The sequence below is a fragment of the Rhinoderma darwinii genome, chromosome 1 (assembly GCF_050947455.1).
Source record: "Rhinoderma darwinii isolate aRhiDar2 chromosome 1, aRhiDar2.hap1, whole genome shotgun sequence".
Lineage (NCBI taxonomy): Eukaryota > Metazoa > Chordata > Amphibia > Anura > Rhinodermatidae > Rhinoderma > Rhinoderma darwinii.
The window spans coordinates 46,494,047-46,515,786 of record NC_134687.1 but is presented as its reverse complement, the minus strand read 5'-3'; the positions used below and the strand labels follow the sequence as shown (position 1 = coordinate 46,515,786).

The following is a 21,740-nucleotide window of genomic DNA, read 5'->3' as shown; positions in this document are numbered from 1 at the left end:
TTTTGCTAATAGATCCGGTGTGACCGATTCAGGTATACCTTTAATGCGGACGTTATTTCTTCTGGATCTGTCTTCTAGATCCAAAACTTTGGTAGACAGACGCATGACTTCTTCCTCCAGTGTGGAGTTCGCATCAATGAGCGAGTTATGAGATTTCACAAATTCTTCCAACTTATGCTCCACATGATCAGTCCGCGAGGCAATAGCCTGTATATCTACTCTTAAGTCCCCAATAACTTGCCGTAAATCTGATTGAATGGAGTCTCTCAATGAGTTTAAAAGACGTTTAATCATATGCTCAGAAACAGGCTGAGATTACATGTAATCCAATGATCGCTGGTTGAAGTCCCCTAGGGGGACTAATAAAAAAAGTAAAAATTAGTAAAATAAAGTTGTTTTTTTATGTAAAAAAAATATATAAAAATTAAAACTTCAAAAAAAACCTTTTCCTATTTTCCCCCTAGAGCATAGTAAAAAAGTAAATAAACATAATTGGTATCGCCGCATCCGTAAAAGTATCAACTGTTACAATATATCATTATTTAACTCGCACCGTGAACGTAAAACGCCAGAATCTCCATTTTTTGGTCACCTCATCTCCCACAAAAAATGAAATAAAAAATGATCAAAATGTTGCATGTACCCCAAAATGATATTATTAAAAACTACAGCTTATCCCGCAAAAAATAAGCCCTCATACCACTTAATTGACGGAAAAATAAAAAAGTTATGGCTCTCAGAATTTGGCGACACAAAATAAATTTTATTTTTTACACTTAGGTTTTTACTTGTAAAAGTAGTAAAATATAGAAAAAGCTATATATATTTGGTATCGCCGTAATTGTATTCACCCACAGAATAAAGTTAACATGTTGTTTTAATTGCATAGTGAATTCCGTAAAAACGAAGCACAAAAAACAATGGAGGAATCGCTGTTTTTTTTATTTTCTACCCTACATATAATTTTTTTCCCATTTCCTAGTACATTATATGCCACAATAAATGGTGTTGCGAAAAACTACAACTCAGCCCGCACAAATCAAGCCCTCATAGGATTATATTGACGGAAAAATAAAAAAGTTATGGCTTTTGGAAGGTAGGGAAGAAAAAACGAAAATAAAAAATCTGAAAAATGGCGGAAACTGGTTAAAGAGGCTCTGTCACCACATTATAAGTAAAAACACGTCCAGTTGGGCATTAAGAAAGTAATTAGCATAAAGCTAAAATCGCTAATAACGTGGTAAATAGATAGTTTTTCAAAATAAAAGCACTACTGTCACCTACATTATAGCGCCAATCTCCTTATGTAGGAGATAGGGCACATATAATGTGGGGACAGACCCTTTTTTAAGGCTCATGCACGTTACAAATTTATGTTGTATGTTATGTACTAATATATTAGCCCACACTTTATCTTAGATTTCAGATTGTTGGCATGCAGAAGTTATTTTTCCAAGAAACAAAATTGTGGTACGTTCAATCCAACTCATATTAAGGAAGAATACCGTGCTGTACGGAGAGACTATATGGTGGCACATAGAATGCACATAATTTTGCCGTTTGTAACATACAGCAGTAACATAGTTTGTAAAGCTGAAAAAAGACATCTATCCAGTTCAGCCTAATATTCTGCAATGTTGATCCAGAGAAAGGCAAAACCCCCATTAAGCAAAAGCCAATTTTCCTCATATTAGGAAAATAAATTTCTTCTCGATTCCAAATATAGAAATCAGAATACATCCCGGAATCAACACCCAATCTACTGTTATCTAGAAACAATAACTTGTAATATTATAGCACTCAAAAAAGGCATCCAGGCCCCTTTTGAACATTTTTTAGCTAATTCACTATAACAACTTTCTCTGAAGAGAGTTCCATAGTCTCTCCTCTTACAGTAAAGAATCCTCTTCTATGTTTGTGTAAAAACCTACTCTCCTGTAGTCGTAGAAGATGCCCCCTTGTTAGGGCATGGCCAGATGTGGCGGAATTGCAGTGGAATTCTCCAGCGGTCGTTTTTTACAGTTGTTTCAATACATTTTTAGGCAAGTTAGTTCAGACGTTGCGTTAAACTCCTCTGCGGACCATTGATATCTATGGTGACTGAAACGGAAGTTGTGGTTTCAGTTTGACTTTCCGTTGCATGGTTCACCCGACGGAAACCTCAGACGGAACCCCGGAACGGAAAGTCAACGCTGATGTGAACAGGCCCTTACCTGTTGGAGAAAATTACCTAACTTATTATATTAATAAGATAAGAGGTAGAACATGAGAAAGTAACTGCATGTGGGACTGTGAGTATTTAAAACTCAGCTATGTAACACTATATGTACTTCAGATCCTGAGTTTCCTTATCAATTCTGAGGCTGGGTTCACACGACCTATTTTCAGACGTAAACGAGGCGTATTATGCCTCGTTTTACGTTTGAAAATAGGGCTACAATACGTCGGCAAACATCTGCCCATTCATTTGAATGGGTTTGCCGACGTACTGTGCAGACGACCTGTCATTTACGCGTCGTCGTTTGACAGCTGTCAAACGACGACGCGTAAAAATACAGCCTCGTCAAAAGAAGTGCAGGACACTTATATACATTATATGCAGGACACTTATATACATTATATGCAGGACACTTATATACATTATATGCAGGACACTTATATACATTATATGCAGGACACTTATATACATTATATGCAGGACACTTATATACATTATATGCAGGACACTTCTATACATTATATGCAGGACACTTATATACATTATATGCAGGACACTTATATACATTATATGCAGGACACTTATATACATTATATGCAGGACACTTATATACATTATATGCAGGGCACTTCTTTCAGACGTAATTTGAGCCGTACTTCATTGAAGTGAATGAAGAGCAGCTCAAAATTTACGGCTGTCAGAGAAGCCTCGCAAAATGCGAGGAGGAGCAATTACGTCTGAAACGAGGCAGCTGTTTTCTCCTGAAAACAGTCTGTCGTTTCAGACGTAACAGCCTCTCATCGTGTGCACATACCCTGAAAGTAAATGGGATGGAATTAGAAATTTAACATGCTCAATGCACTAAAAAAAACGTCACAATTTTCACAATCAATTTGATGAATAATGAAGTAACACAGGAAAATAAAAACAAGTCTAAACACATCAGTATAGAAAATTATGAGCAGACAGAAGAAGAAAACCAGCTCTCCTGCATAGTAAAGATGTCTGCATTACAAGTAGAGCCCGGAAGAGGGCTTATGCTGGTACAGAGACATGAGAGACTTTCTGGCAGTAACTAAAAACCTGGTAGTTTGAAGCAAACAATGAAACAACAAAAGGAAATCCAGTATTATGTTTGTCAGGTAGCACATCTTATACTGGCCTATATCCAGGAGGTGTGTCTCATAGGAGTCTATTGAAACAAATATTGGAAGACTGTGTCGTAATCCCGAGCTTAGGTGTGTCCTCTACACTTTATAAATACCTCTCACTTACAACTAGCAACACATGTGATACAACACTGCAACAGAAGACATCCAAGGGGGGAATCTTCAAACCACAAGGTATGTATAATAATATTTCTCTAGAGGCATTTCCTGATCGGATGGCATTGTTTTTCATCAACCAGTAATCGTGATATGAAAAATGGATCGAAGCGACCATATAATATAAAAATATATATATTTGGCATTTATGATTTATTTATTGGGATAATAAATATTTTATTCATAAATGTACAGAAAATGAACCACCCATTACGGACTAAGTATGTACCCCCTCACTGTTACAAAAGGTTGCAATATTCAGTTATTGATTCAACATAAACTTACTTGATTGTTTACTATCACTTCGGATGAAAGAAAAATATATTTGTTAAATGAAGACTCTGGGCAGAAACAATACTCTTAGGCTGGGGTTACACGAGCATGTTACGTCCGTAAAGGACGGAACATATTTCGGCCACAAGTCCCGGACAGAACACACTGCAGGGAGCCGGGCTCCTAGCATCATAGTTATGTACGACGCTAGGAGTCCCTGCCTCGCTGCGGGACAACTGTCCCGTACTGTAATCATATTTTCAGTACCAGACAGTAGTTCCACGGAGAGGCAGGGACTCCTAGCATCGTACATAACTATGATGCTAGGAGCCCAGCTCCCTGCAGTGTGTTCGGTCCGGGACTTGCGGCCGAAATATATTCCGTCCTTTACGGACGTAACATGCTCGTGTGAACCCAGTCTTATATGTCTGGTGGTGCATGACACAGGGATTTTCTCTTTGGTGTTCTAAAAATCCCTGTGTCATGCACCGCCCCCTCAGGTCACGGACTAGAAACAACAGTGAATACGTTTCCCCTATCTGTTCCTTTAGGTCCCGGGCAGGACCATGAGTGAGTCAAGTCATTGCATGATTCAACTTTTCCTTAATGGAGTCACATTAGATGTAAATAAAAAATTTGACTGTTGTGAATAGCACCAATATGCAACTTCTGCCTGTCATCACCGTAGATGCATGGAGTCCCATGTAAAGTGTAACTTAATGCATTCATATACTAGCCTACCATCCCAGCTCGTAGCTCATAGTTAAAGAGGATCTGTCACTAGTTTATTAATTCCCTATCTCCTAACTAATATAATAAGCGCAATGATGCTGATAACTTGTGTGATTTTTTTTATTTTTTTTAAAACGTTATTATTTGCAAAGTAATGAGCAATTTTCTAAATATGCTAATTTGGCTATACCTGCAAAGTGGGAGGTGACTCTTTCTTTTCACTCTGGGCGGTGTAATGTTTTCTGTATGACACTGTCCAATCAGCATACAGCTTCTCCCCCTTCCCTGCCTAGCAACACAGCGTGATCATGTAGTATACAGCTTCCATTCCCAACTGTGTTTTCAACTGGTGATATCTCCTGTTATTTCACAGCTAGAACTGGAATCCTGTTAAAATCCTGGTGTCATATGAAAGATTAGGATCTCATCTTTCATATGCCACTAGAACTGTTCTAGGTGGTCCACAGCCGGAGATATGGCTATCTGAAGTGATCCCCTTTCCCTCCAGCCTCAGTCTCTCGCACTGTGTGAAGCAGCTTCATGCTGATGGGGCAGCGTCAAAGGCTGTGAGGTAGCGCCACCTCTGGAGAATCGCTGCTGTTAACACCCACTTGTCTAATAAAGGCTCATGTTTATATTTAGAAAAAAACATAACTTTTAAAATAATAAACGTTTTGGGACACAATTTTCCCTAGAATTATCAGCGTGGCAGCGCCTATTAGATTAGCTAGGAGATAGGGCATTACTATACTAATGACAGATCCTCTTTAATGCATTCATTTCCATCCCATGAGCACAACACAGACCAGTTGCAGCAGCTTTGGGGCGAGGCGGTTTAACTTTGGTTTGTGAAGGGTAACAAATTATAGAACACAAGTTTTTAAAGGGCAAATCCAGTTGAAAAGATCTTCTAAGATTTCACGGGGACATGTGAGACAATCACATTGCTCTATGATCGCAGACCACCACTAAAACTGATTTCCAGAATGAAAGGGCAGTATATAGAAAAAAGCTCAAACACATATTGCATTCCCCTCTGATTTCGGTTACCATAAATATGACACAACATTTTAAGTAAACCTGACAAAAAAAACTGTGGCTAACACGGTACAGAAATATTATTTTATTTTAAAACATGTATTTATTCGATTTCAGAAGATCATTTTGACTGGATTTTACCTTTAAGGTTCCTGAAGGTGTGGTTAAGCATGCTTTGATGCAGATTGATATATAGTTTTGTGTGATAAGATTCAGTATAACTTGTATTTTAGTCATTTAGGGCTTAGAAGTCCTAGGGCTTCTCATTTTGGGCTTAGAAGTCCTGTGGGAGGTCTCGCTCAAAGATTGACAGCCTTCCCCATATACGTTTGCATAAAGAGATATCTGTCAATCACTGATTGGTAATGATAAGCCTAGAATACGCAGGGATTTACATGATTAAGATACACGTTATACTGAATCTTTTCCCACAAATCTATACATAAGTCTGCTCAGCTCCTCCTGCTCTATAACATGCTGCCTGCATTTTAAACTGCATATTCAATGTGACAGGTTCCCTTTAAATCCTGACATCCGACATCCTTTACATACATGTATATTAATAATATCATCATCTCAATTCTCTTGTATAGCACAACATGAAGCTGAAAAAGTTTGCCCTACTTACTGTGGCGACCCTCCTGATCTCACAGATGCTCCTGGTGGAAGGAAATAAGCAAAAAGGAGGAAAAAAGGACAAAGAAGAAACTGCCAACCAAAAACAGAGAGGGGAAGGTAAAGAGGAAAAACAAAAGTCTCCCACTCGTAATGGAGAAAAGGAGAGAGGATCTAAAGGGGGGAAAGGCTCCCCTCAAGGAAAATTTCTCAGTAAAGACAAAACAAATTGTATTTGGTCTGTATCTGGGTCTGAGATTTTAAATGTTGAATGTACTAAAGGGGAAACAAAAGTATCCTGTGCCTATGGAGGAAACCCTGCCGCTTGCCCAAACTATATTGCAAATCAGAAATTGTACTGGAAGCAAATTATTCGGGCTTTGAAAAAGCAGAATAATATCTGCCAGGACCAAAAAGCTGTCCTTAAATCCAAAGAATGCAAGAAAGGACCACCAGAGGCACACCTAAGTTACCTCCTCCCTAGTGTGCCAGGACCACACCATGAGCACAAAGTCCAAGAAGAGCCTAGACCAACAACTAAGGTCGACATCATTGAAGCAAAAAAAGACTGCGTAGAGGATGAAGATGTTGTTGAGAGGCAAAGATTAGCCAAGGAGTACTGTGGAGACTCATGGAGCTCTCTGTGCTCCTTCTTCTTTTCAATGGTGCAGGACAAAAGTTGCTAAGCCATAAAAGAAAAAATAGTTTTTTTTTATATTAATAATTCTTTTTTATTTTATTATTTTTATTGCTATACATAAACACTTCTATATTTAAAATCAGCATATGGATTGTGCTACAATACTATGTATTTTATATTATTTTATACTTTTTTTTACAATGGTTAGTTAATTTATATTTTCCCATCAAGTACTGAAGGATCATAAAACTCAGTTATGTAGACATATTTATAGAGAAGGGCAAATATACCATAAAGGCAGCCATTTCAACTGCTATAGGGCCCGTAGAGAGGGGTGATTTAAAATGCACCTTTCTAAGCTATGCTCTCTCTCTATGCACGCACTTATATTTTGAAAAGGAGTAGCGGAACCAGTCTCAGAATGATCTTCTCTCCTACGATAGATGGCAAGTTTGTACGTAACAAGGAGGCAGTCCATGTGATTGTTATGGGGCCCTTGGAGAGAAAGGGCTAACCGTACACTGAGTCCATCCCCTTTTTTCTTGTAAGAACCTATGGAGGATTCCCCGTTACAGCGGAACTGAATTGTTTGCAAACAAGTAGGTGTGGAATTGGCCCAAGGGTCATAACAAAGAGCGCGGAGAGTAGAGCAAACACCAGGACCTTATATTCTAGAGGGAAAAAAATGCACAATAGTGGGGGAGGGGCCACATTTTATTTTTGCTTTGGGGCCCCCTTTCTTCTATGTACAACGCTTTGGGTAGTAAGGGTTTTATATAAGTATAACCACTAATATGTCTTCAGCGGGTATACTCTATATCGCAGCTGATCAAGCAAATATTGAGACAGTTTCAGCCTATGTATGTGATATAATCGGGCTAATAAATATTATTACATTTTATTCTTATGTATTGTATGTTCTTATAAATGACATTCTTTTTCCTACTGCAGAACCTACCGCAATATCAGGTCATGTACAAGTGCTAAAGGTTATTTTTGTGGGTCTAATTCTGAGGCCATTTTTATGCAATTACCACAACACACTTTATTAAGCTTCTTTGTGAACTCGATGATGTATTATATTCAGTTTAAATGTGATGTGAGATGTATACCTGTAAAACCACTTTTTAATGACTATTTGTAAATAAATGAGAAAATAATCAACATGACTTGCTTGTAATACTTATCTAGTTGTTAGCTAAGAATACACTACAGTTACGTATGTATCTAGAATCTTCTTCGCCAATAATTTCAGTTTGTTATACTACACAGGCCCATGTAAAAAATACTCTGCTCAGAGACATTAAAGGGGTTGTCTGGTTTGGAAAATTGAAGAATTATGAGTCAATAGAGGAGTCCCTCATTGGGAATCTTCATCAAATGGCCACAAAGAGCGTCTCTTCTGCTGGAGGACTCGACACTTCTATGCATTACACCGACAGCACATTGATTTAACTAATGATGATTTTGTTTCAACCGTACGAACTATGATAAAAACAAAACTAAAGCAAATCAGGTCTTTTCTGGTAAATGAGAGAGATTTCAATGAACTTATCTGATTACTTACGCACACCGATATAGACTGATAATGATCTGGGTGGAGGCCATATTTTCTGTGTTTATACCAAGCATCATACATAAGGAAGTTAGGCCCGCTGTGTGTACGGTCTGGACGGGCCGCGGAGTGTCATCCACAGGCCGTCCAGAATCACGGACTTTGCTGTATCGGAATTTTTTTTAAATAAAACTCAATTTAAAAAACTTTTACAATCACATTAAAAATTGATTTAATAATAAAGAAAAAATCTTTCAAAAGTGTACATAGCCTTTAATCCCTAACGCTGCTTTGTTTCTCTGTCATCCCCTACAAGGACACTACCGGTCCATTAGAATTGGGTTGGCTCTACACGCCATAAAAATGTGTACGATTGAACTTATTACAATCACTGCTTTCGAGAGTTGCAGTGTGTAGAGACTGGTTCAGCTATACGGAATTGCAAATCTTTTTGCAAGCTGAAAATTTTAATCGTAAGATTCAAATCATGGTGTGTAAATACAATTGTTCCATGGTTTTGACAAGTAACCAGGGTGTGCAATAAAAACCACACCTACTGAACCATGTGAACACCATTATCGTTTGGATTGCACATGGAAATATTCCTTCACGATTGGTCGGCAAACCATCATGTGGCAGAATTTTATTCATTATCACAGCGTGCAAGCCGGCCTAGCCCCTTCTGTGAATGAGGAAGCATTCTTCTCCCCTACTTCCTGGCTCTGGAGAGAACAGCTGATGTATGACAGCTGCTCTATAATCATGCAGACTGCCCAGGATTCAGGATCGCTCCTAAGTATTTAATCACCATGTGTAGCTGCTTTCCCCAAGGTCAGAGCCACATAGCAGACACTAAAGGCTCATTCAGACAAGCGTAAAACGCATCCGTGTGCTGTGCGTGAAAATCACGCACAGCACACTGACCCATTGATTTCAATGGGGTCATTCATACAAGCAGGAATTTTCACACAGCATGTCCGTTGCATGAAACTCCTGCATGTCTTATATTGGTGCGTTTTTCACGCATCTACGCGACCACTGAAGTCAATGGGTGCATCAAAATCACGCACAGCACACTGATGCACATCTGTGTGCTGTGCGTAATTTGCGCATCAATTCCATTGAAGAAAAAAAAAAGATGTGCTTTGCGAGTGTGTGAAAAACACATGGCACTCGCAAAGCACAGATGCAATAACGCAACGCACACGGACCAGATTTACTAGCGTATTTTACACATGTAAATCTGTGATGCTCGTGTGAATGTAGCCTTAGGCCTTACTCACACGAACGTGTCCGTTTTGCGCGCGTAAAGATGGCAGTATTTCTTGAGTTGTAGTTTTGTATGTCATGCGTTTTTTACGTCAGCAAAAAAAATGAAGGAGGGGTTTTTCTTTTTCTCATCATTTCTTTAACAACTGTTGCGTGAATCACGGACAGAACACGGATGACGTCCGTGCGCTGTATGTTATTTCCACGCACCTATTGACTTCAATGGGTGCGTGATGCGCAAAAAATGCACAAGAATGGGACATGCAGTGAGTTTCACGCAGCGGACACACACTGCGTGAAAACCACTGAATGTCTGAATGGCTCCATTGAAATGCATAGGTCCGTGTGACGTCCGTAACACGAACGTGAAATACCCTTGTGTGAATAAGGCCTTAGGGCAATAGGTGGCCATCACTGCGTGAAGGAATGAAAACCTACAACATGGAATAAAGCAAAGCATATTATTGGTACATCAAGACTGAAAAGGTTGAAGTGACTATAGCACCAGTATTATAACCTGGACACGCGCATAATTCACATAACATAATTCACATGAATTTCCATGTCTTAGTACAACGAAGCAAAGAACATTTCTAAAGCTACAGTCCCTTTAAATAGTTTATTGCCGGAATCAGATTAACAATAAACCTGTTTTACAGCTTTATATTCGTTCTATTGTATAATTACTGTGAACATCTAAAAATTCCTAAACCAAGAAAAGCCCAGAGTAATTGTGTAAATGACACAAATGAGTTCTCAAAACCCACAAGCCCCGGTCATTCTCATATATAACACATCTCCACGGTGAAAATTGAAACATCAATTTCCAAAAATCAATCTAAAAAAAATTAGCCGGGGCTACAGACATAGTAAACCTCTGGAAGACAATGTTCTGCCTTATTTAGTAAGCGCAGACAAACATTTCTGAGATCATGATCCACCGCCGGCAGGTGCTAGTGCGCACTGTGAGGGTATGTTCACACGATGAGAGGCATTTACGTGTGAAAAGACAGACTGTTTACAGCTGCCTCGTTTCACACGTAAATGCTCCGACTCGTAATTTACGAGGCGTCTGAGACGCTCTGAGACGCTCGTATATCTTGAGCTGCTCTTCATTGAGTTCAATGAAGAACAGCTCAAATTACGTGGCAAAGAAGTGCCCTGCACTTCTTTGCCGAGGCAGTCCATTTACGCGTCGTCGTTTGACAGCTGTCAAACGACGATGCGTAAATTACAGGTTGTCTGCACAGTACGTCGGCAAACCCATTCAAATGAATGGGCAGATGTTTGCCGACGTATTGCAGCCCTATTTTCAGACGTAAAACGAGGCATAATATGCCTCGTTTACGTCTGAAAATAGGTCGTGTGAACCCAGTCTGACGGATATATCAATCATAATAATCTTGTGGGTACTGCCACTGTACCTGAAAGACATTAGTGGCATGATCGTGGCTGTTTTACAAAGAAACTCTGAACCCAGCAGACAACCCCACGAGTGCTATGATGGCAATGATCGCAGCACTGTCTAAAGGTCCTTTTACACTGGCCAATATGGGCCGTGAAAACGAGGCAGCTCAATGATCGGCGCTCGTTTCTGGCAATGATTGGATATGTATGGGGAGGAGCACAGGGAGATGAGCTGCTGACAACGATAAAATATTTATTTGCTCGTTCATTGGCTGATTCGTTGCCCTGTTTACACAAGGCAATGATCGGGAACGAGCGTTCATATGAACGTTTGTTTGCCTGATCATTGCCCCATGTGAAAGGGTCTTAATGGAAGGGTGCAAGGGCTGTATCATGTATTTGTCTACTGATAGCATGCCCTAATACGGTTCCTGTATATATTACTATTCACAGGTACAATATGCTGTCTTACTGAAATATACCAGTATATTGTATTTGAAAAAACAAAACTGTGAAGTCCCTATATAAGACTAAAAAATGGAAAAAAATGACAATAGTAATAATAATAAAAAAAATTGTGTAATAAATAAATAAACGTATAAAAAGGGTCACAAGTATTTTTTTTTAAATAAAATAGATTTTATTTTGTAAAAACATAACATAACCCCCACATATGGTATTCCCATGACCGCAACAAACTTTACTATAAACTTAATTTCGTTTGGTAACAAATAGGGGGACAAAAAATTAAATAAGCAATGATTAAAGTAAATATGTTCCTGCAAAAAAACAAGAACTAATACAAGTGTGTCATCGGGGTGTCACTCTATGGGCCTGTAAGAGCGGCTCCAATTCTGGAGGAAGCGGCACATCAGTGCAGTACACGGACGTCCATTTATTTGAATTCCTGGCTGTCGCTGCAGGAAAAATGTATAGCCAGACGCAGCGTCATTACCATGCCGGCTTTTTTTCTAAGAAGGGTCTGACTAACTACTTACTTTTACTGATGTTTATTTAATCAACTTTTTTTGCATTATAATGAGATTTTCTACATTGAAAAATACAAGACATTAAAGTTATTCTCTGGGAATTGATACTTCATTGCATAAATTAAAGAGGTTTTCCAGTCCCTAAAAATTTATAGCGTATCTTCAGGATAGGCCATCAATAGCTGTTTGCTCGGGGTCCAACCCCCGGGACCTCCGTCGATCAGCTGTTTTGAAGGGGCCGCAGCGCTTGTACGTGCGCTGCTTCCCCTTCATTTCTACTTGCTCACTGTGAATCGTCGAAACGAATGTAGATGTGATTCACAGTATTGCAGCCTTCTGCCTTTGAAGTGAATGGGAGAAGGCTGCAATACTGTGAATCGCCGCTATATCTGTCTCAACGATTCCCAGTGAGCAAGTAGAAATGAAGAGTGCGAGCGCTGCACCCCCTTCAAAACAGCTGATTGGCGGGGGTCCCGGGAGTCAGAACCCGAGCGATCATTTATTGATGGCATATCCTGAGGATAGGCCATCAATTTTTGGGGACTGGAAAATCCCTTTAACATAAAGGCTACGGAAACCTTTGATAAGCTTTTTTTTTTAATGTAATGCATGTCTTTTGTGAAAATAATCTAATATACTTTTAGAAAAAAAAAATACTGTTTCTGTTCTGTTCTTCTATGTCTCCAAAGTATCAAATCTAAGTGGATCAACATAGATTATTTTTTTTTATCAGCAGTAGGGTTAGAAGAGGTGTCAGAGGCACATAGGGGCTGCTGTCATCCGAGCCGTCAGTCCAGTTCACTCCCGGATTGGGCTGACAGCGGCGTTCTACAGGTTCTATGTACAGACGGTACGTAGAAGCTGTAGAACAGAAACAAAGCAAAATTTTTATTAACAGTATTTTAGAAAAGTGCTTATTTTCACAAACTATATACAGTGAAGGAAATAACTATTTGATCCCTTGCTGATTTTGTAAGTTTGCCCACTGTCAAAGACATGAACAGTCTAGAATTTTTAGGCTAGGTTAATTTTACCAGTAAGAGATAGATTATATAAAAAAAAAAAAAGAAAATCACATTGTCAAAATTTTATATATTTATTTGCATTGTGCACAGAGAAATAAGTATTTGATCCCTTTGGCAAACAAGACTTAATACCTGGTGGCAAAACCCTTGTTGGCAAGCACAGCAGTCAGACATTATTTGTAGTTGATGATGAGGTTTGCACACATGTTAGATGGAATTTTTGCCCACTCCTCTTTGCAGATCATCTGTAAATCATTAAGATTTCGAGGCTGTCGCTTGGCAACTCGGATCTTCAGCTCCCTCCATAAGTTTTTGATGGGATTAAGGTCTGGAGACTGGCTAGGCCACTCCATGACCTTAATATGCTTCTTTTTGAGCCACTCCTTTGTTGCCTTGACTATATGTTTCGGGTCATTGTCGTGCTGGAAGACCCAGCCACGAGCCATTTTTAATGTCCTGGTAGAGGAAAGTAGGTTGTCACTCAGGATTTGACAGTACATGGCTCCATCTATTCTCCCATTGATGCGGTGAAGTAGTCCTGTGCCCTTAGCAGAGAAACACCCCCAAAACATAATGTTTCCACCTCCATGCTTGACAGTGGGGACGGAGTTCTTTGGGTCATAGGCAGCATTTCTCTTCCTCCAAACACGGCGAGTAGAGTTAATGCCAAAGAGCTCAATTTTAGTTTCATCTGACCACAGCACCTTCTCCCAATCACTCTCAGAATCATCCAGATGTTCATTTGCAAACTTCAGACGGGCCTGTACATGTGCCTTCTTGAGCAGGGGGACCTTGCGGGCACTGCAGGATTTTAATCCATTACGGCGTAATGTGTTACCAATGGTTTTCTTGGTGACTATGGTCCCAGCTGCCTTGAGATCATTAACAAGTTCCCCCATGTAGTTTTCGGCTGAGCTCTCACCTTCCTCAGGATCAAGGATGCCCCACGAGGTGATATTTTGCATGGAGCCCCAGATCGATGTCGATTGACAGTCATTTTGTATGTCTTCCATTTTCTTACTATTGCACCAACAGTTGTCTCCTTCTCACCCAGCGTCTTACTTATGGTTTTGTAGCCCATTCCAGCCTTGTGCAGGTCTATGATCTTGTCCCTGACATCCTTAGAAAGCTCTTTGGTCTTGCCCATGTTGTTGAGGTTAGAGTCAGACAGATTAATTGAGTCTGTGGACAGGAGTCTTTTATACAGGTGACCATGTAAGACAGCTGTCTTTAATGCAGACACCAAGTTGATTTGGAGCGTGTAACTGGTCTGGAGGAGGCTGAACTCTTAATGGTTGGTAGGGGATCAAATACTTATTTTTCTGTGCACAATGCAAATAAATATATATAATTTTGACAATGTTATTTTTTTTATTTTTTTTTATATAATCTATCTCTCACTGGTAAAATTAACCTAGCCTAAGAATTCTAGACTGTTCATGTCTTTGACAGTGGGCAAACTTACAAAATCAGCAAGGGATCAAATACTTATTTCCTTCACTGTACCTTACATAAAAAATGGCATTAAAAGTTTCCATAGCCTTTAAAAGGGTTGTCTGCCTTACACAATCTCTATTTTTATGCCCCATTAGGACAGATAACTATTAGTGGGAGCCCCCCGCTCTGCATAGCCGTCTGTTAGCCAAAACAGAGAACTGCTATGATTTTGGGGGACCCATCTCATCCATGAAGTATTGATGCATGCGAAATAAAAAGTCACTGGATTATGGAGAGTGAACAGAGGGATCAGAAAGCGTGCCACCCAAAATTAGCACATTATTGTGGGCCATTCAAGTAAACATGGGTTGTCCAAACCTGACAACCCCTTTCATATAAACTTATATACTGTATATAAGATATCTACCCCCAGTCCATGCTGTTGAAAGCCTGCACACGCATGTAAACAATATGACCACAGTTACGTGTCATCCTAGTGATGTCATAATAACACAACTGTATCATCCATGGACTTACGCACAGATGCATCTTCAGTGCAAAACAGCAGGGAATGTGCTGATGTCTATAGCTTACCAGAGCCAATGGATGATGCAGTGACCGCTAATACATGACATCAGAGCAGATTTGCGATATACAGTATAGTGGTCTTTTTGTCTTTCTACTTTCCTGGAACATCCCTTTAAAATGAAATTTGTGTACACAATGCAATGTAGTTCAATTCCTCTGTACATTGTAATTGCTGTCAGGACTTGTCATTTTCTTTACACTGAGGGTATGTTCACATGGACTATTTTCAGCCGCCCGAAAAATCTGAAGCAGAACGCCTCCAAACCTCTGGCCATTGATTTCAATGGGAAAAACGACATTCTGTTCCGATGGGCCGTTTTTTTATGCGGCCGTTTTGAGAGACGGCCGCGTAAAAAACGGCCGTGAAAAACAAGTGCAGGACACTTCTTGGTATGTTTTTGGAGCCGTTTTTCATAGACTCTATAGAAAACAGCTCCAAAAAACGGCCGTAAAAAACTCAGAGAAAAACTCAGCGAAAACCACCAGTAGCTTAAAAAAACAACTGAAAATCAGGAGCGGTTTTCCCTTGAAAATAGCTCCGTATTTTCAGACTTTTTTTGCTAAGCGTGTGAACATACCCGAACACTAATGAACAACGTTTTGCTGCGTTTCATTGGGTGACTAAAGGAATAAGAATGTTTTACTATAGAAAAAATTTGTTACGGCATGAATGATTCTGAACTCAGCCCTTGAAGTTCACTTACTGACACACATTGTTTGTTCATTTTCATGTCTTGTAGATTCTTCAGGCTGGAATAGTCCAGAGATCTGAGAAGTTACAAGTACACAGTTATCTTAAGCTCCACTAGCTATTACGATTTCACAGGATACCATATTACGCCCTTGGATAGGATTTGGGTTGCTCTGAAGACATATTTATTTTTAATATCCAAAGGCATACAATGTTTCCGATATATAAAATACCCAATAACGATGAGGCAAATCTTTATAGACTGACATGTCGGGACAAACAAACTGCCATAGGGAATTAGATGTATGAGTAAATGTACTTAAATCATTACGTAAATGGAAACACGTTAGAACTGGTGCTATCTGGGTGGCCTTTCTCTATTAGAAGTGTTTCAGGAACAATTTCTAGAATACATTTTACCAACAAGAATCAAGTATGTAGTAAGATTCTTTTGCTGTACTTTAGCAATACAATAAAAAAAAGTTTGGTGCTTTTTTAAGAAGGCCATATGCATATGCAGTGGGAACATTCAGATGATGGCCTGAAATCCACAGCAAAACCTGCACCATTTGTATCGCATTGTGTAAAATACACAACAGAATAGAAAACCTCAGGGTAAGGCCGGATTCAACAGAATAGAAAACCTCAGGGTAAGGCCGGATTCACACGAGCGTGTGCGTTTTGCGCGCACAAAAAACGTGGTGTTTTGCGCGCGCAAAAGTTTCATAAAAGCTCAGTGTGTCAGCAGCATATATTACTCTGTTTGTATGTTTGTAAACAGAAAAGCACATGGTGCTTTTCTGTTTTCATTCATAGTTTTCACTACTGTAGCGCGCATCACGCGCGGCACACGGAAGAGCGTCCGTGTGCCGTGCACGGTTTTCACGCACCCATTGACTTCAGTGGGTGCGTGATGCGCGAAAAATGGGCAAATATAGGACATGTCGTGAGTTTTACGCAGCGGACATATACGCTGCGTGAGAATCACAGACAGTCTGAACGGGCCCATTGACTAACATAGGTCCGTGCGACTCGCGTGAAAATCACGCGTGTAGCACGGACGTATTATACGTTCGTCTGAATAAGCCCTAAGTAAGATCTCTGATTGCTTCACACGTAGCGGAAATGCTGTGGATTTTCTGTCTGGGCTTGTGGACAGAAAATTTGCAGCGGAATACTGTACCAGCAAAGTGGATAAGATTTGAACAAAAAAAATTCACAAGATAGTAAAATAAGTTTAAAATAAAAAAAACTCATCTCCCATTGTGCTCCCGTGGTAACACTACAGTACCCCCCACCAATTGACACGTTATCGCTGGAGGCCAGGCGTACAGGAACCAAGAGAAGCATTGCCATGGGGGTATTATAGTGTGTATTATAGTGTGTGTAGAGGAGTATACTGTGTTTTTCCTTTTGCAGTTACAAAATCTGGACCAAAATCCACATGACTTGGTGTGGATTTGCCGCTGAGAATTCCCTGAGGCTACCTTCAGATTTGCTACGCAAATTTTCCGCAAATTATGTACGTAGGTTAAAAGGAATTTTTTATTGTTATAGCCATGTGATGATCAGACATGTTGTTTAATAGTAAGGGTATGTGCACACGGTAGCAGGCTTTTACGTCTGGAGAAAACAGCTGCCTCGTTTCAGACGTAAATGCTCCTCCTCGCATTTTGCGAGGCTTCTCTGACAGACGTAAATTTTGAGCTGTGCTTCATTGACTTCAATGAACAACGGCTCAAATTACGTCTGAAAGAAGTGCCCTGCACCTCTTTTGCCGAGGCTGTATTTTTACGTGTCGTCGCTTGACAGCTGTCAAACGACGACGCGTAAATGACATATTGTAGCTCTATTTTCAGACGTAAAACGAGGCATAATACGCCTCGTTTACGTCTGAAAATAGGTCGTGTGAACCCAAGCCTAAGGGTATGTGCACACGATAGCAGGCATTTACGGCTGAAATGTCAGACTGTTTTCAGAAGAAAACAGCTGCGTCGTTTCAGCCGTAAATGCTCCTCCTCGCAATATACGAGGCGTCTGTGACGCTCGTATATCTTGAGCTGCTCTTCATTGTGTTCAATGAAGAACGGCTCAAATTACGTTGCAAAGAAGTGCCCTGCACTTCTTTGCCGAGGCAGTCAATTTACGCGTCGTCGTTTGACAGCTGTCAAACGACGACGCGTAAATTACAGGTCGTCTGCACAACCCGTTCAAATGAATTGGCAGATGTTTGCCGACGTATTGTAGCCCTATTTTCAGACGTAAAACGAGGCATAATACGCCTCGTTTACGCCTGAAAATAGGTCGTGTGAACCCAGCCTAAGGGTATGTGCACACACAAACTCAAAAACGTCTGCAAATATGGAGCTGTTTTCAAGGAAAAACAGCCCCTGATTATCAGACTTTTTTGAGCAACTCGCGTTTTTCGCTGCGTTTTTTACGGCCGTTTTTGGAGCTGTTTTTCTATAGAGTCAACGAGGAACGCCTCCAAAAACGGCTCAAGTAGTGACATGCACTTATTTTTCGCAGCCGTTTTTTTACGTGGCCATTCTGAAAAACGGCCGCGTAATTAAACGCTTCCCATTTTTCAGCCATTTTTCGGGACGTTTACGGCCTGAAAAATGGCTGAAAATACTACGTGTGCACATACCTTTAGAGTGTTTTCAGCCGTTTTTCGGGCAATAAACGTCTCGAAAAACGGCTGAAAAATCGGAAGCAGAACGCCTCCAAACAACTGCCCATTGATTTCAATAGGAAAAACAGCGTTCTGTTCCGACGGGGCGTTTTTTACACGCATGTTTATCAAAACGGCCACCTAAAAAAACGGCCACGAAAAAGAAGTGCATCTCACTTTCTTGACCTGTTTTTCATAGACTCTATAGAAAAACAGCTCCAAACACGGCCGTTAAAAACGCTGCGAAAAACGCGATTTTGATTAAAAAACGTCTGAAAATCAGGAGCTGTTTTCCCTCGAAAACAGCTCTGTATTTTCAGACGTTTTTGAGTTTGTGTGTGCACATACCCTTACAGTACAGTTATCAGAGTTCTGCCCTTGTTGTGAGCCGGACACGTGTCTGACCAGGACAGGTTTTCATTGCCTGGGCAAAAACAATGAAGACTCCCATTCAAGACTATTCAGCTATGAGATATACACGTATGCCTATCACATGATCTTTCATTTTCAGAATGATTTTTGATGACAAAACCCCTGATACACTAATGGATTGTGTAACAGATTTAAAATATGATGCATTTTTTTTTATACAAAGTTGCATGAAGGTGTTTGAGTGAAACGCATTGGGTTTTACTTTTGCAATCTGCATGTCAGAAAATACATTGATTTTGGGAGTTCACTTACAATTTGTAGGGTTTTATCCATGTGTTAGTTATGGTCGTGCTTTTTACATTTTATTACTAAAAACAGACCTGACACAGATGAGAACAAAGCCTTAGCATTGGCAGACGATTCATGAAGACGATCATGAATGCAAAGTATTGCTGCCTTTGTAAACCACTTCTCTGCCACATCGTGTAAACAGGATTTTTATTTTCCTGTTAAATACAATGTCTTATCTTGCCACTAAATTACATTTAGGACATATTCACACGTAGTGTTTTCAGGCGTATTTTCAGAAAACGGCGCATAAAAAGACGCCCGCGAAAAAGAAGTGCATGTCACTTCTTGAGCCGTTTTTCATTGACTGTAAAGAAAAATAGCTCCAAAAACGGCTGTAAAAAAACGCACCCATATTTTCAGACGTTTTTTGCCAAGCGTGTGAACACTGCCTTAGAACTAGAGCCAATCTGGAATGAGGTCATGAGACCTTATCACAAGACAGCTCAACATGATGCCACAATGTACAGCACAGGACCAAGGCAAATGTAGTTCTTGCCTATGGCCGTGAGCAGGAATCATATTTTTCTTTATAACATTTTATGCATTAAATTGAGTTAAATATTTTTAGTTTTTTGTAGGAGTTGCATGTGCCACTTCACCTTATTCTAATACCATTATATAGAATGCAGCCCATTGATGCATGTGACGGATAACCGCTGGTATGATTCTTGGTAATACGTACAGTGGTGTTTGATAAATATATATTGTTTTAAATGCCCATTCCATGCAAAAAGGTCTCTGGCCCCATCCACACGACTGTAGTTTTCATCCGTAACTACGTATCCGTAATTATGGATGAAATTACGGACCCATTCATATACGGAAATATACGGACACCTTTCCGTATATTTAACCCCTTCCCGCCGCAGCCCTTTTTCAGATTTTCATTTTCGTTTTTTTCCTCCCCACCTTCCAAAAGCCATAACGTCTTTATTTTTCCCTCGATATAGTACTATGAGGGCTTGATTTTTGCGGGACGAGTTGTAGTTTTTCGTAGCACCATTTATTTTTCCATATAATGCACTAGGAAACAGGAAAAAAATTATTTGTGGGGTAGAAAATGAAAAAAACAGCGATTCCTCCATGGTTTTTTGCGCACCGTTTTTACGGAATTCACTGTGCAATTAAAACAACATGTTAACTTTATTCTGTGGGTCAATACGATTACGGAGATACCAAATATATATATAGTTTTTTCTATATTTTACTACTTTTACAAGTAAAAACCTAAGTGTAAAAAAGAAAATTTATTTTGTGTCGCCAAATTCCGAGAGCCACAACTTTTTTATTTTTCCGTCGATTAAGTGGTATGAGGGCTTATTTTTTGCGGGATAAGCTGTAGTTTTTAATAATACCATTTTGGTGTACATGCAATGGTTTGATCACTTTTTATTTCATTTTTTGTGGGAGATTAGGTGACCAAAAAAGAGATTCTGCAGTTTACAATTCAATTTTTTTTATGGCGTTCACCGTGCAGGTTAAATAATGATATATTGTAATAGTTCAGACTTTTACAGACACGGCGATACCAATTATGTTTATTTTTTTATTTTTTTATTTAACTCATTTTTACTTTTTTTATTAGTCCCCCTAGGGGACTTCAACCAGCGATCGTTAGATCGCTTGCACGATATACTGCAATACTAATGTATTGCAGTATATCGTGATTCTGACACGCCGGTGGCAGGGCTTAACCCCTTAAGGACGCAGCCTAGTTTGGGCCTTAAGGCTCAGAGCCCATTTTTCAAATCTGACATATTTCACTTTATGTGGTAATAACGTCGGAATGCTTAAACCTATCCAAGCGATTCTGAGATTGTTTTCTCGTGACACTTTGGGCTTCATGTTCGTGGTAAAATTTGGTCGATATATTCAGTCTTTATTTGTGAAAAATTGCAAAATTTTGAGAAAATTTACAAAAAATAGCATTTTTCAGAATTTAAATGCATCTGCTTGAAAAACAGACGGTTATACCACCCAAAATAGTTACTAGTTCACATTTCCCATATGTCTACTTTAGATTGGCATCGTTTTTTGAACATTCTTTTATTTTTCTTGGACGTTACAAGGCTTAGAACATAAACAGCAATTTCTCATATTCTTAAGAAAATTTCAAAAGCCTTTTTTTGAAGGTGCCAGTTCAGTTCTGAAGTGGATTTGAGGGGCCTATGTATTAGAAACCCCCATAAAACACCCCATTTTAAAAACTAGACCCCTCAAAGTATTCAAAACAGCATATAGAAAGTTTTTTAACCCTTCAGGCATTTCACAGGAATTAAAGCAAAGTGGAAATTAAATTTGCAAATTTCATTTTTTCTGCTGAATTTCAATTTTATTCAATTTTTTTTTAGTAACAGAGAAGGTTTTACCAGAGAAACACTACTAAATATGTATTGTCCAGATTCTGCAGTTTTTAGAAATGTCCCACATGTGGCCCTACTGCGCTCGTGGACTAAAACACAAGCCCTAGAAGCAAAGAAGCACCTAGTGCATTTTGAGGCCTCTTTTTTATTAGAATATATTTTAGGCAGCATGCCAGGT

At 39.5% G+C, this 21,740-nt stretch overlaps 1 protein-coding gene and 1 long non-coding RNA gene across 2 annotated transcripts in view; both read left to right on the top strand.

The window, feature by feature from the left end:
- Positions 1-3,506: 3,506 nt before the first annotated feature.
- On the top strand, positions 3,507-6,951 carry FGFBP1 (fibroblast growth factor binding protein 1). Its single transcript, XM_075849347.1, has 2 exons — positions 3,507-3,561; positions 6,180-6,951. Exon 2 carries the CDS (start codon positions 6,186-6,188, stop codon positions 6,885-6,887), a length of 702 nt encoding a protein of 233 aa, XP_075705462.1. The 5' UTR covers positions 3,507-3,561; positions 6,180-6,185; the 3' UTR covers positions 6,888-6,951.
- Positions 6,952-15,090: 8,139 nt separating this feature from the next.
- Positions 15,091-21,740, top strand: part of LOC142730218 (uncharacterized) — a 57,568-nt gene continuing 50,918 nt past the window's right edge. Inside the window, exons 1-2 of the long non-coding RNA XR_012878915.1 lie at positions 15,091-15,180; positions 17,222-17,324. This is a non-coding gene — a long non-coding RNA (uncharacterized LOC142730218). The remainder of the gene's footprint in view (positions 15,181-17,221; positions 17,325-21,740) is intronic.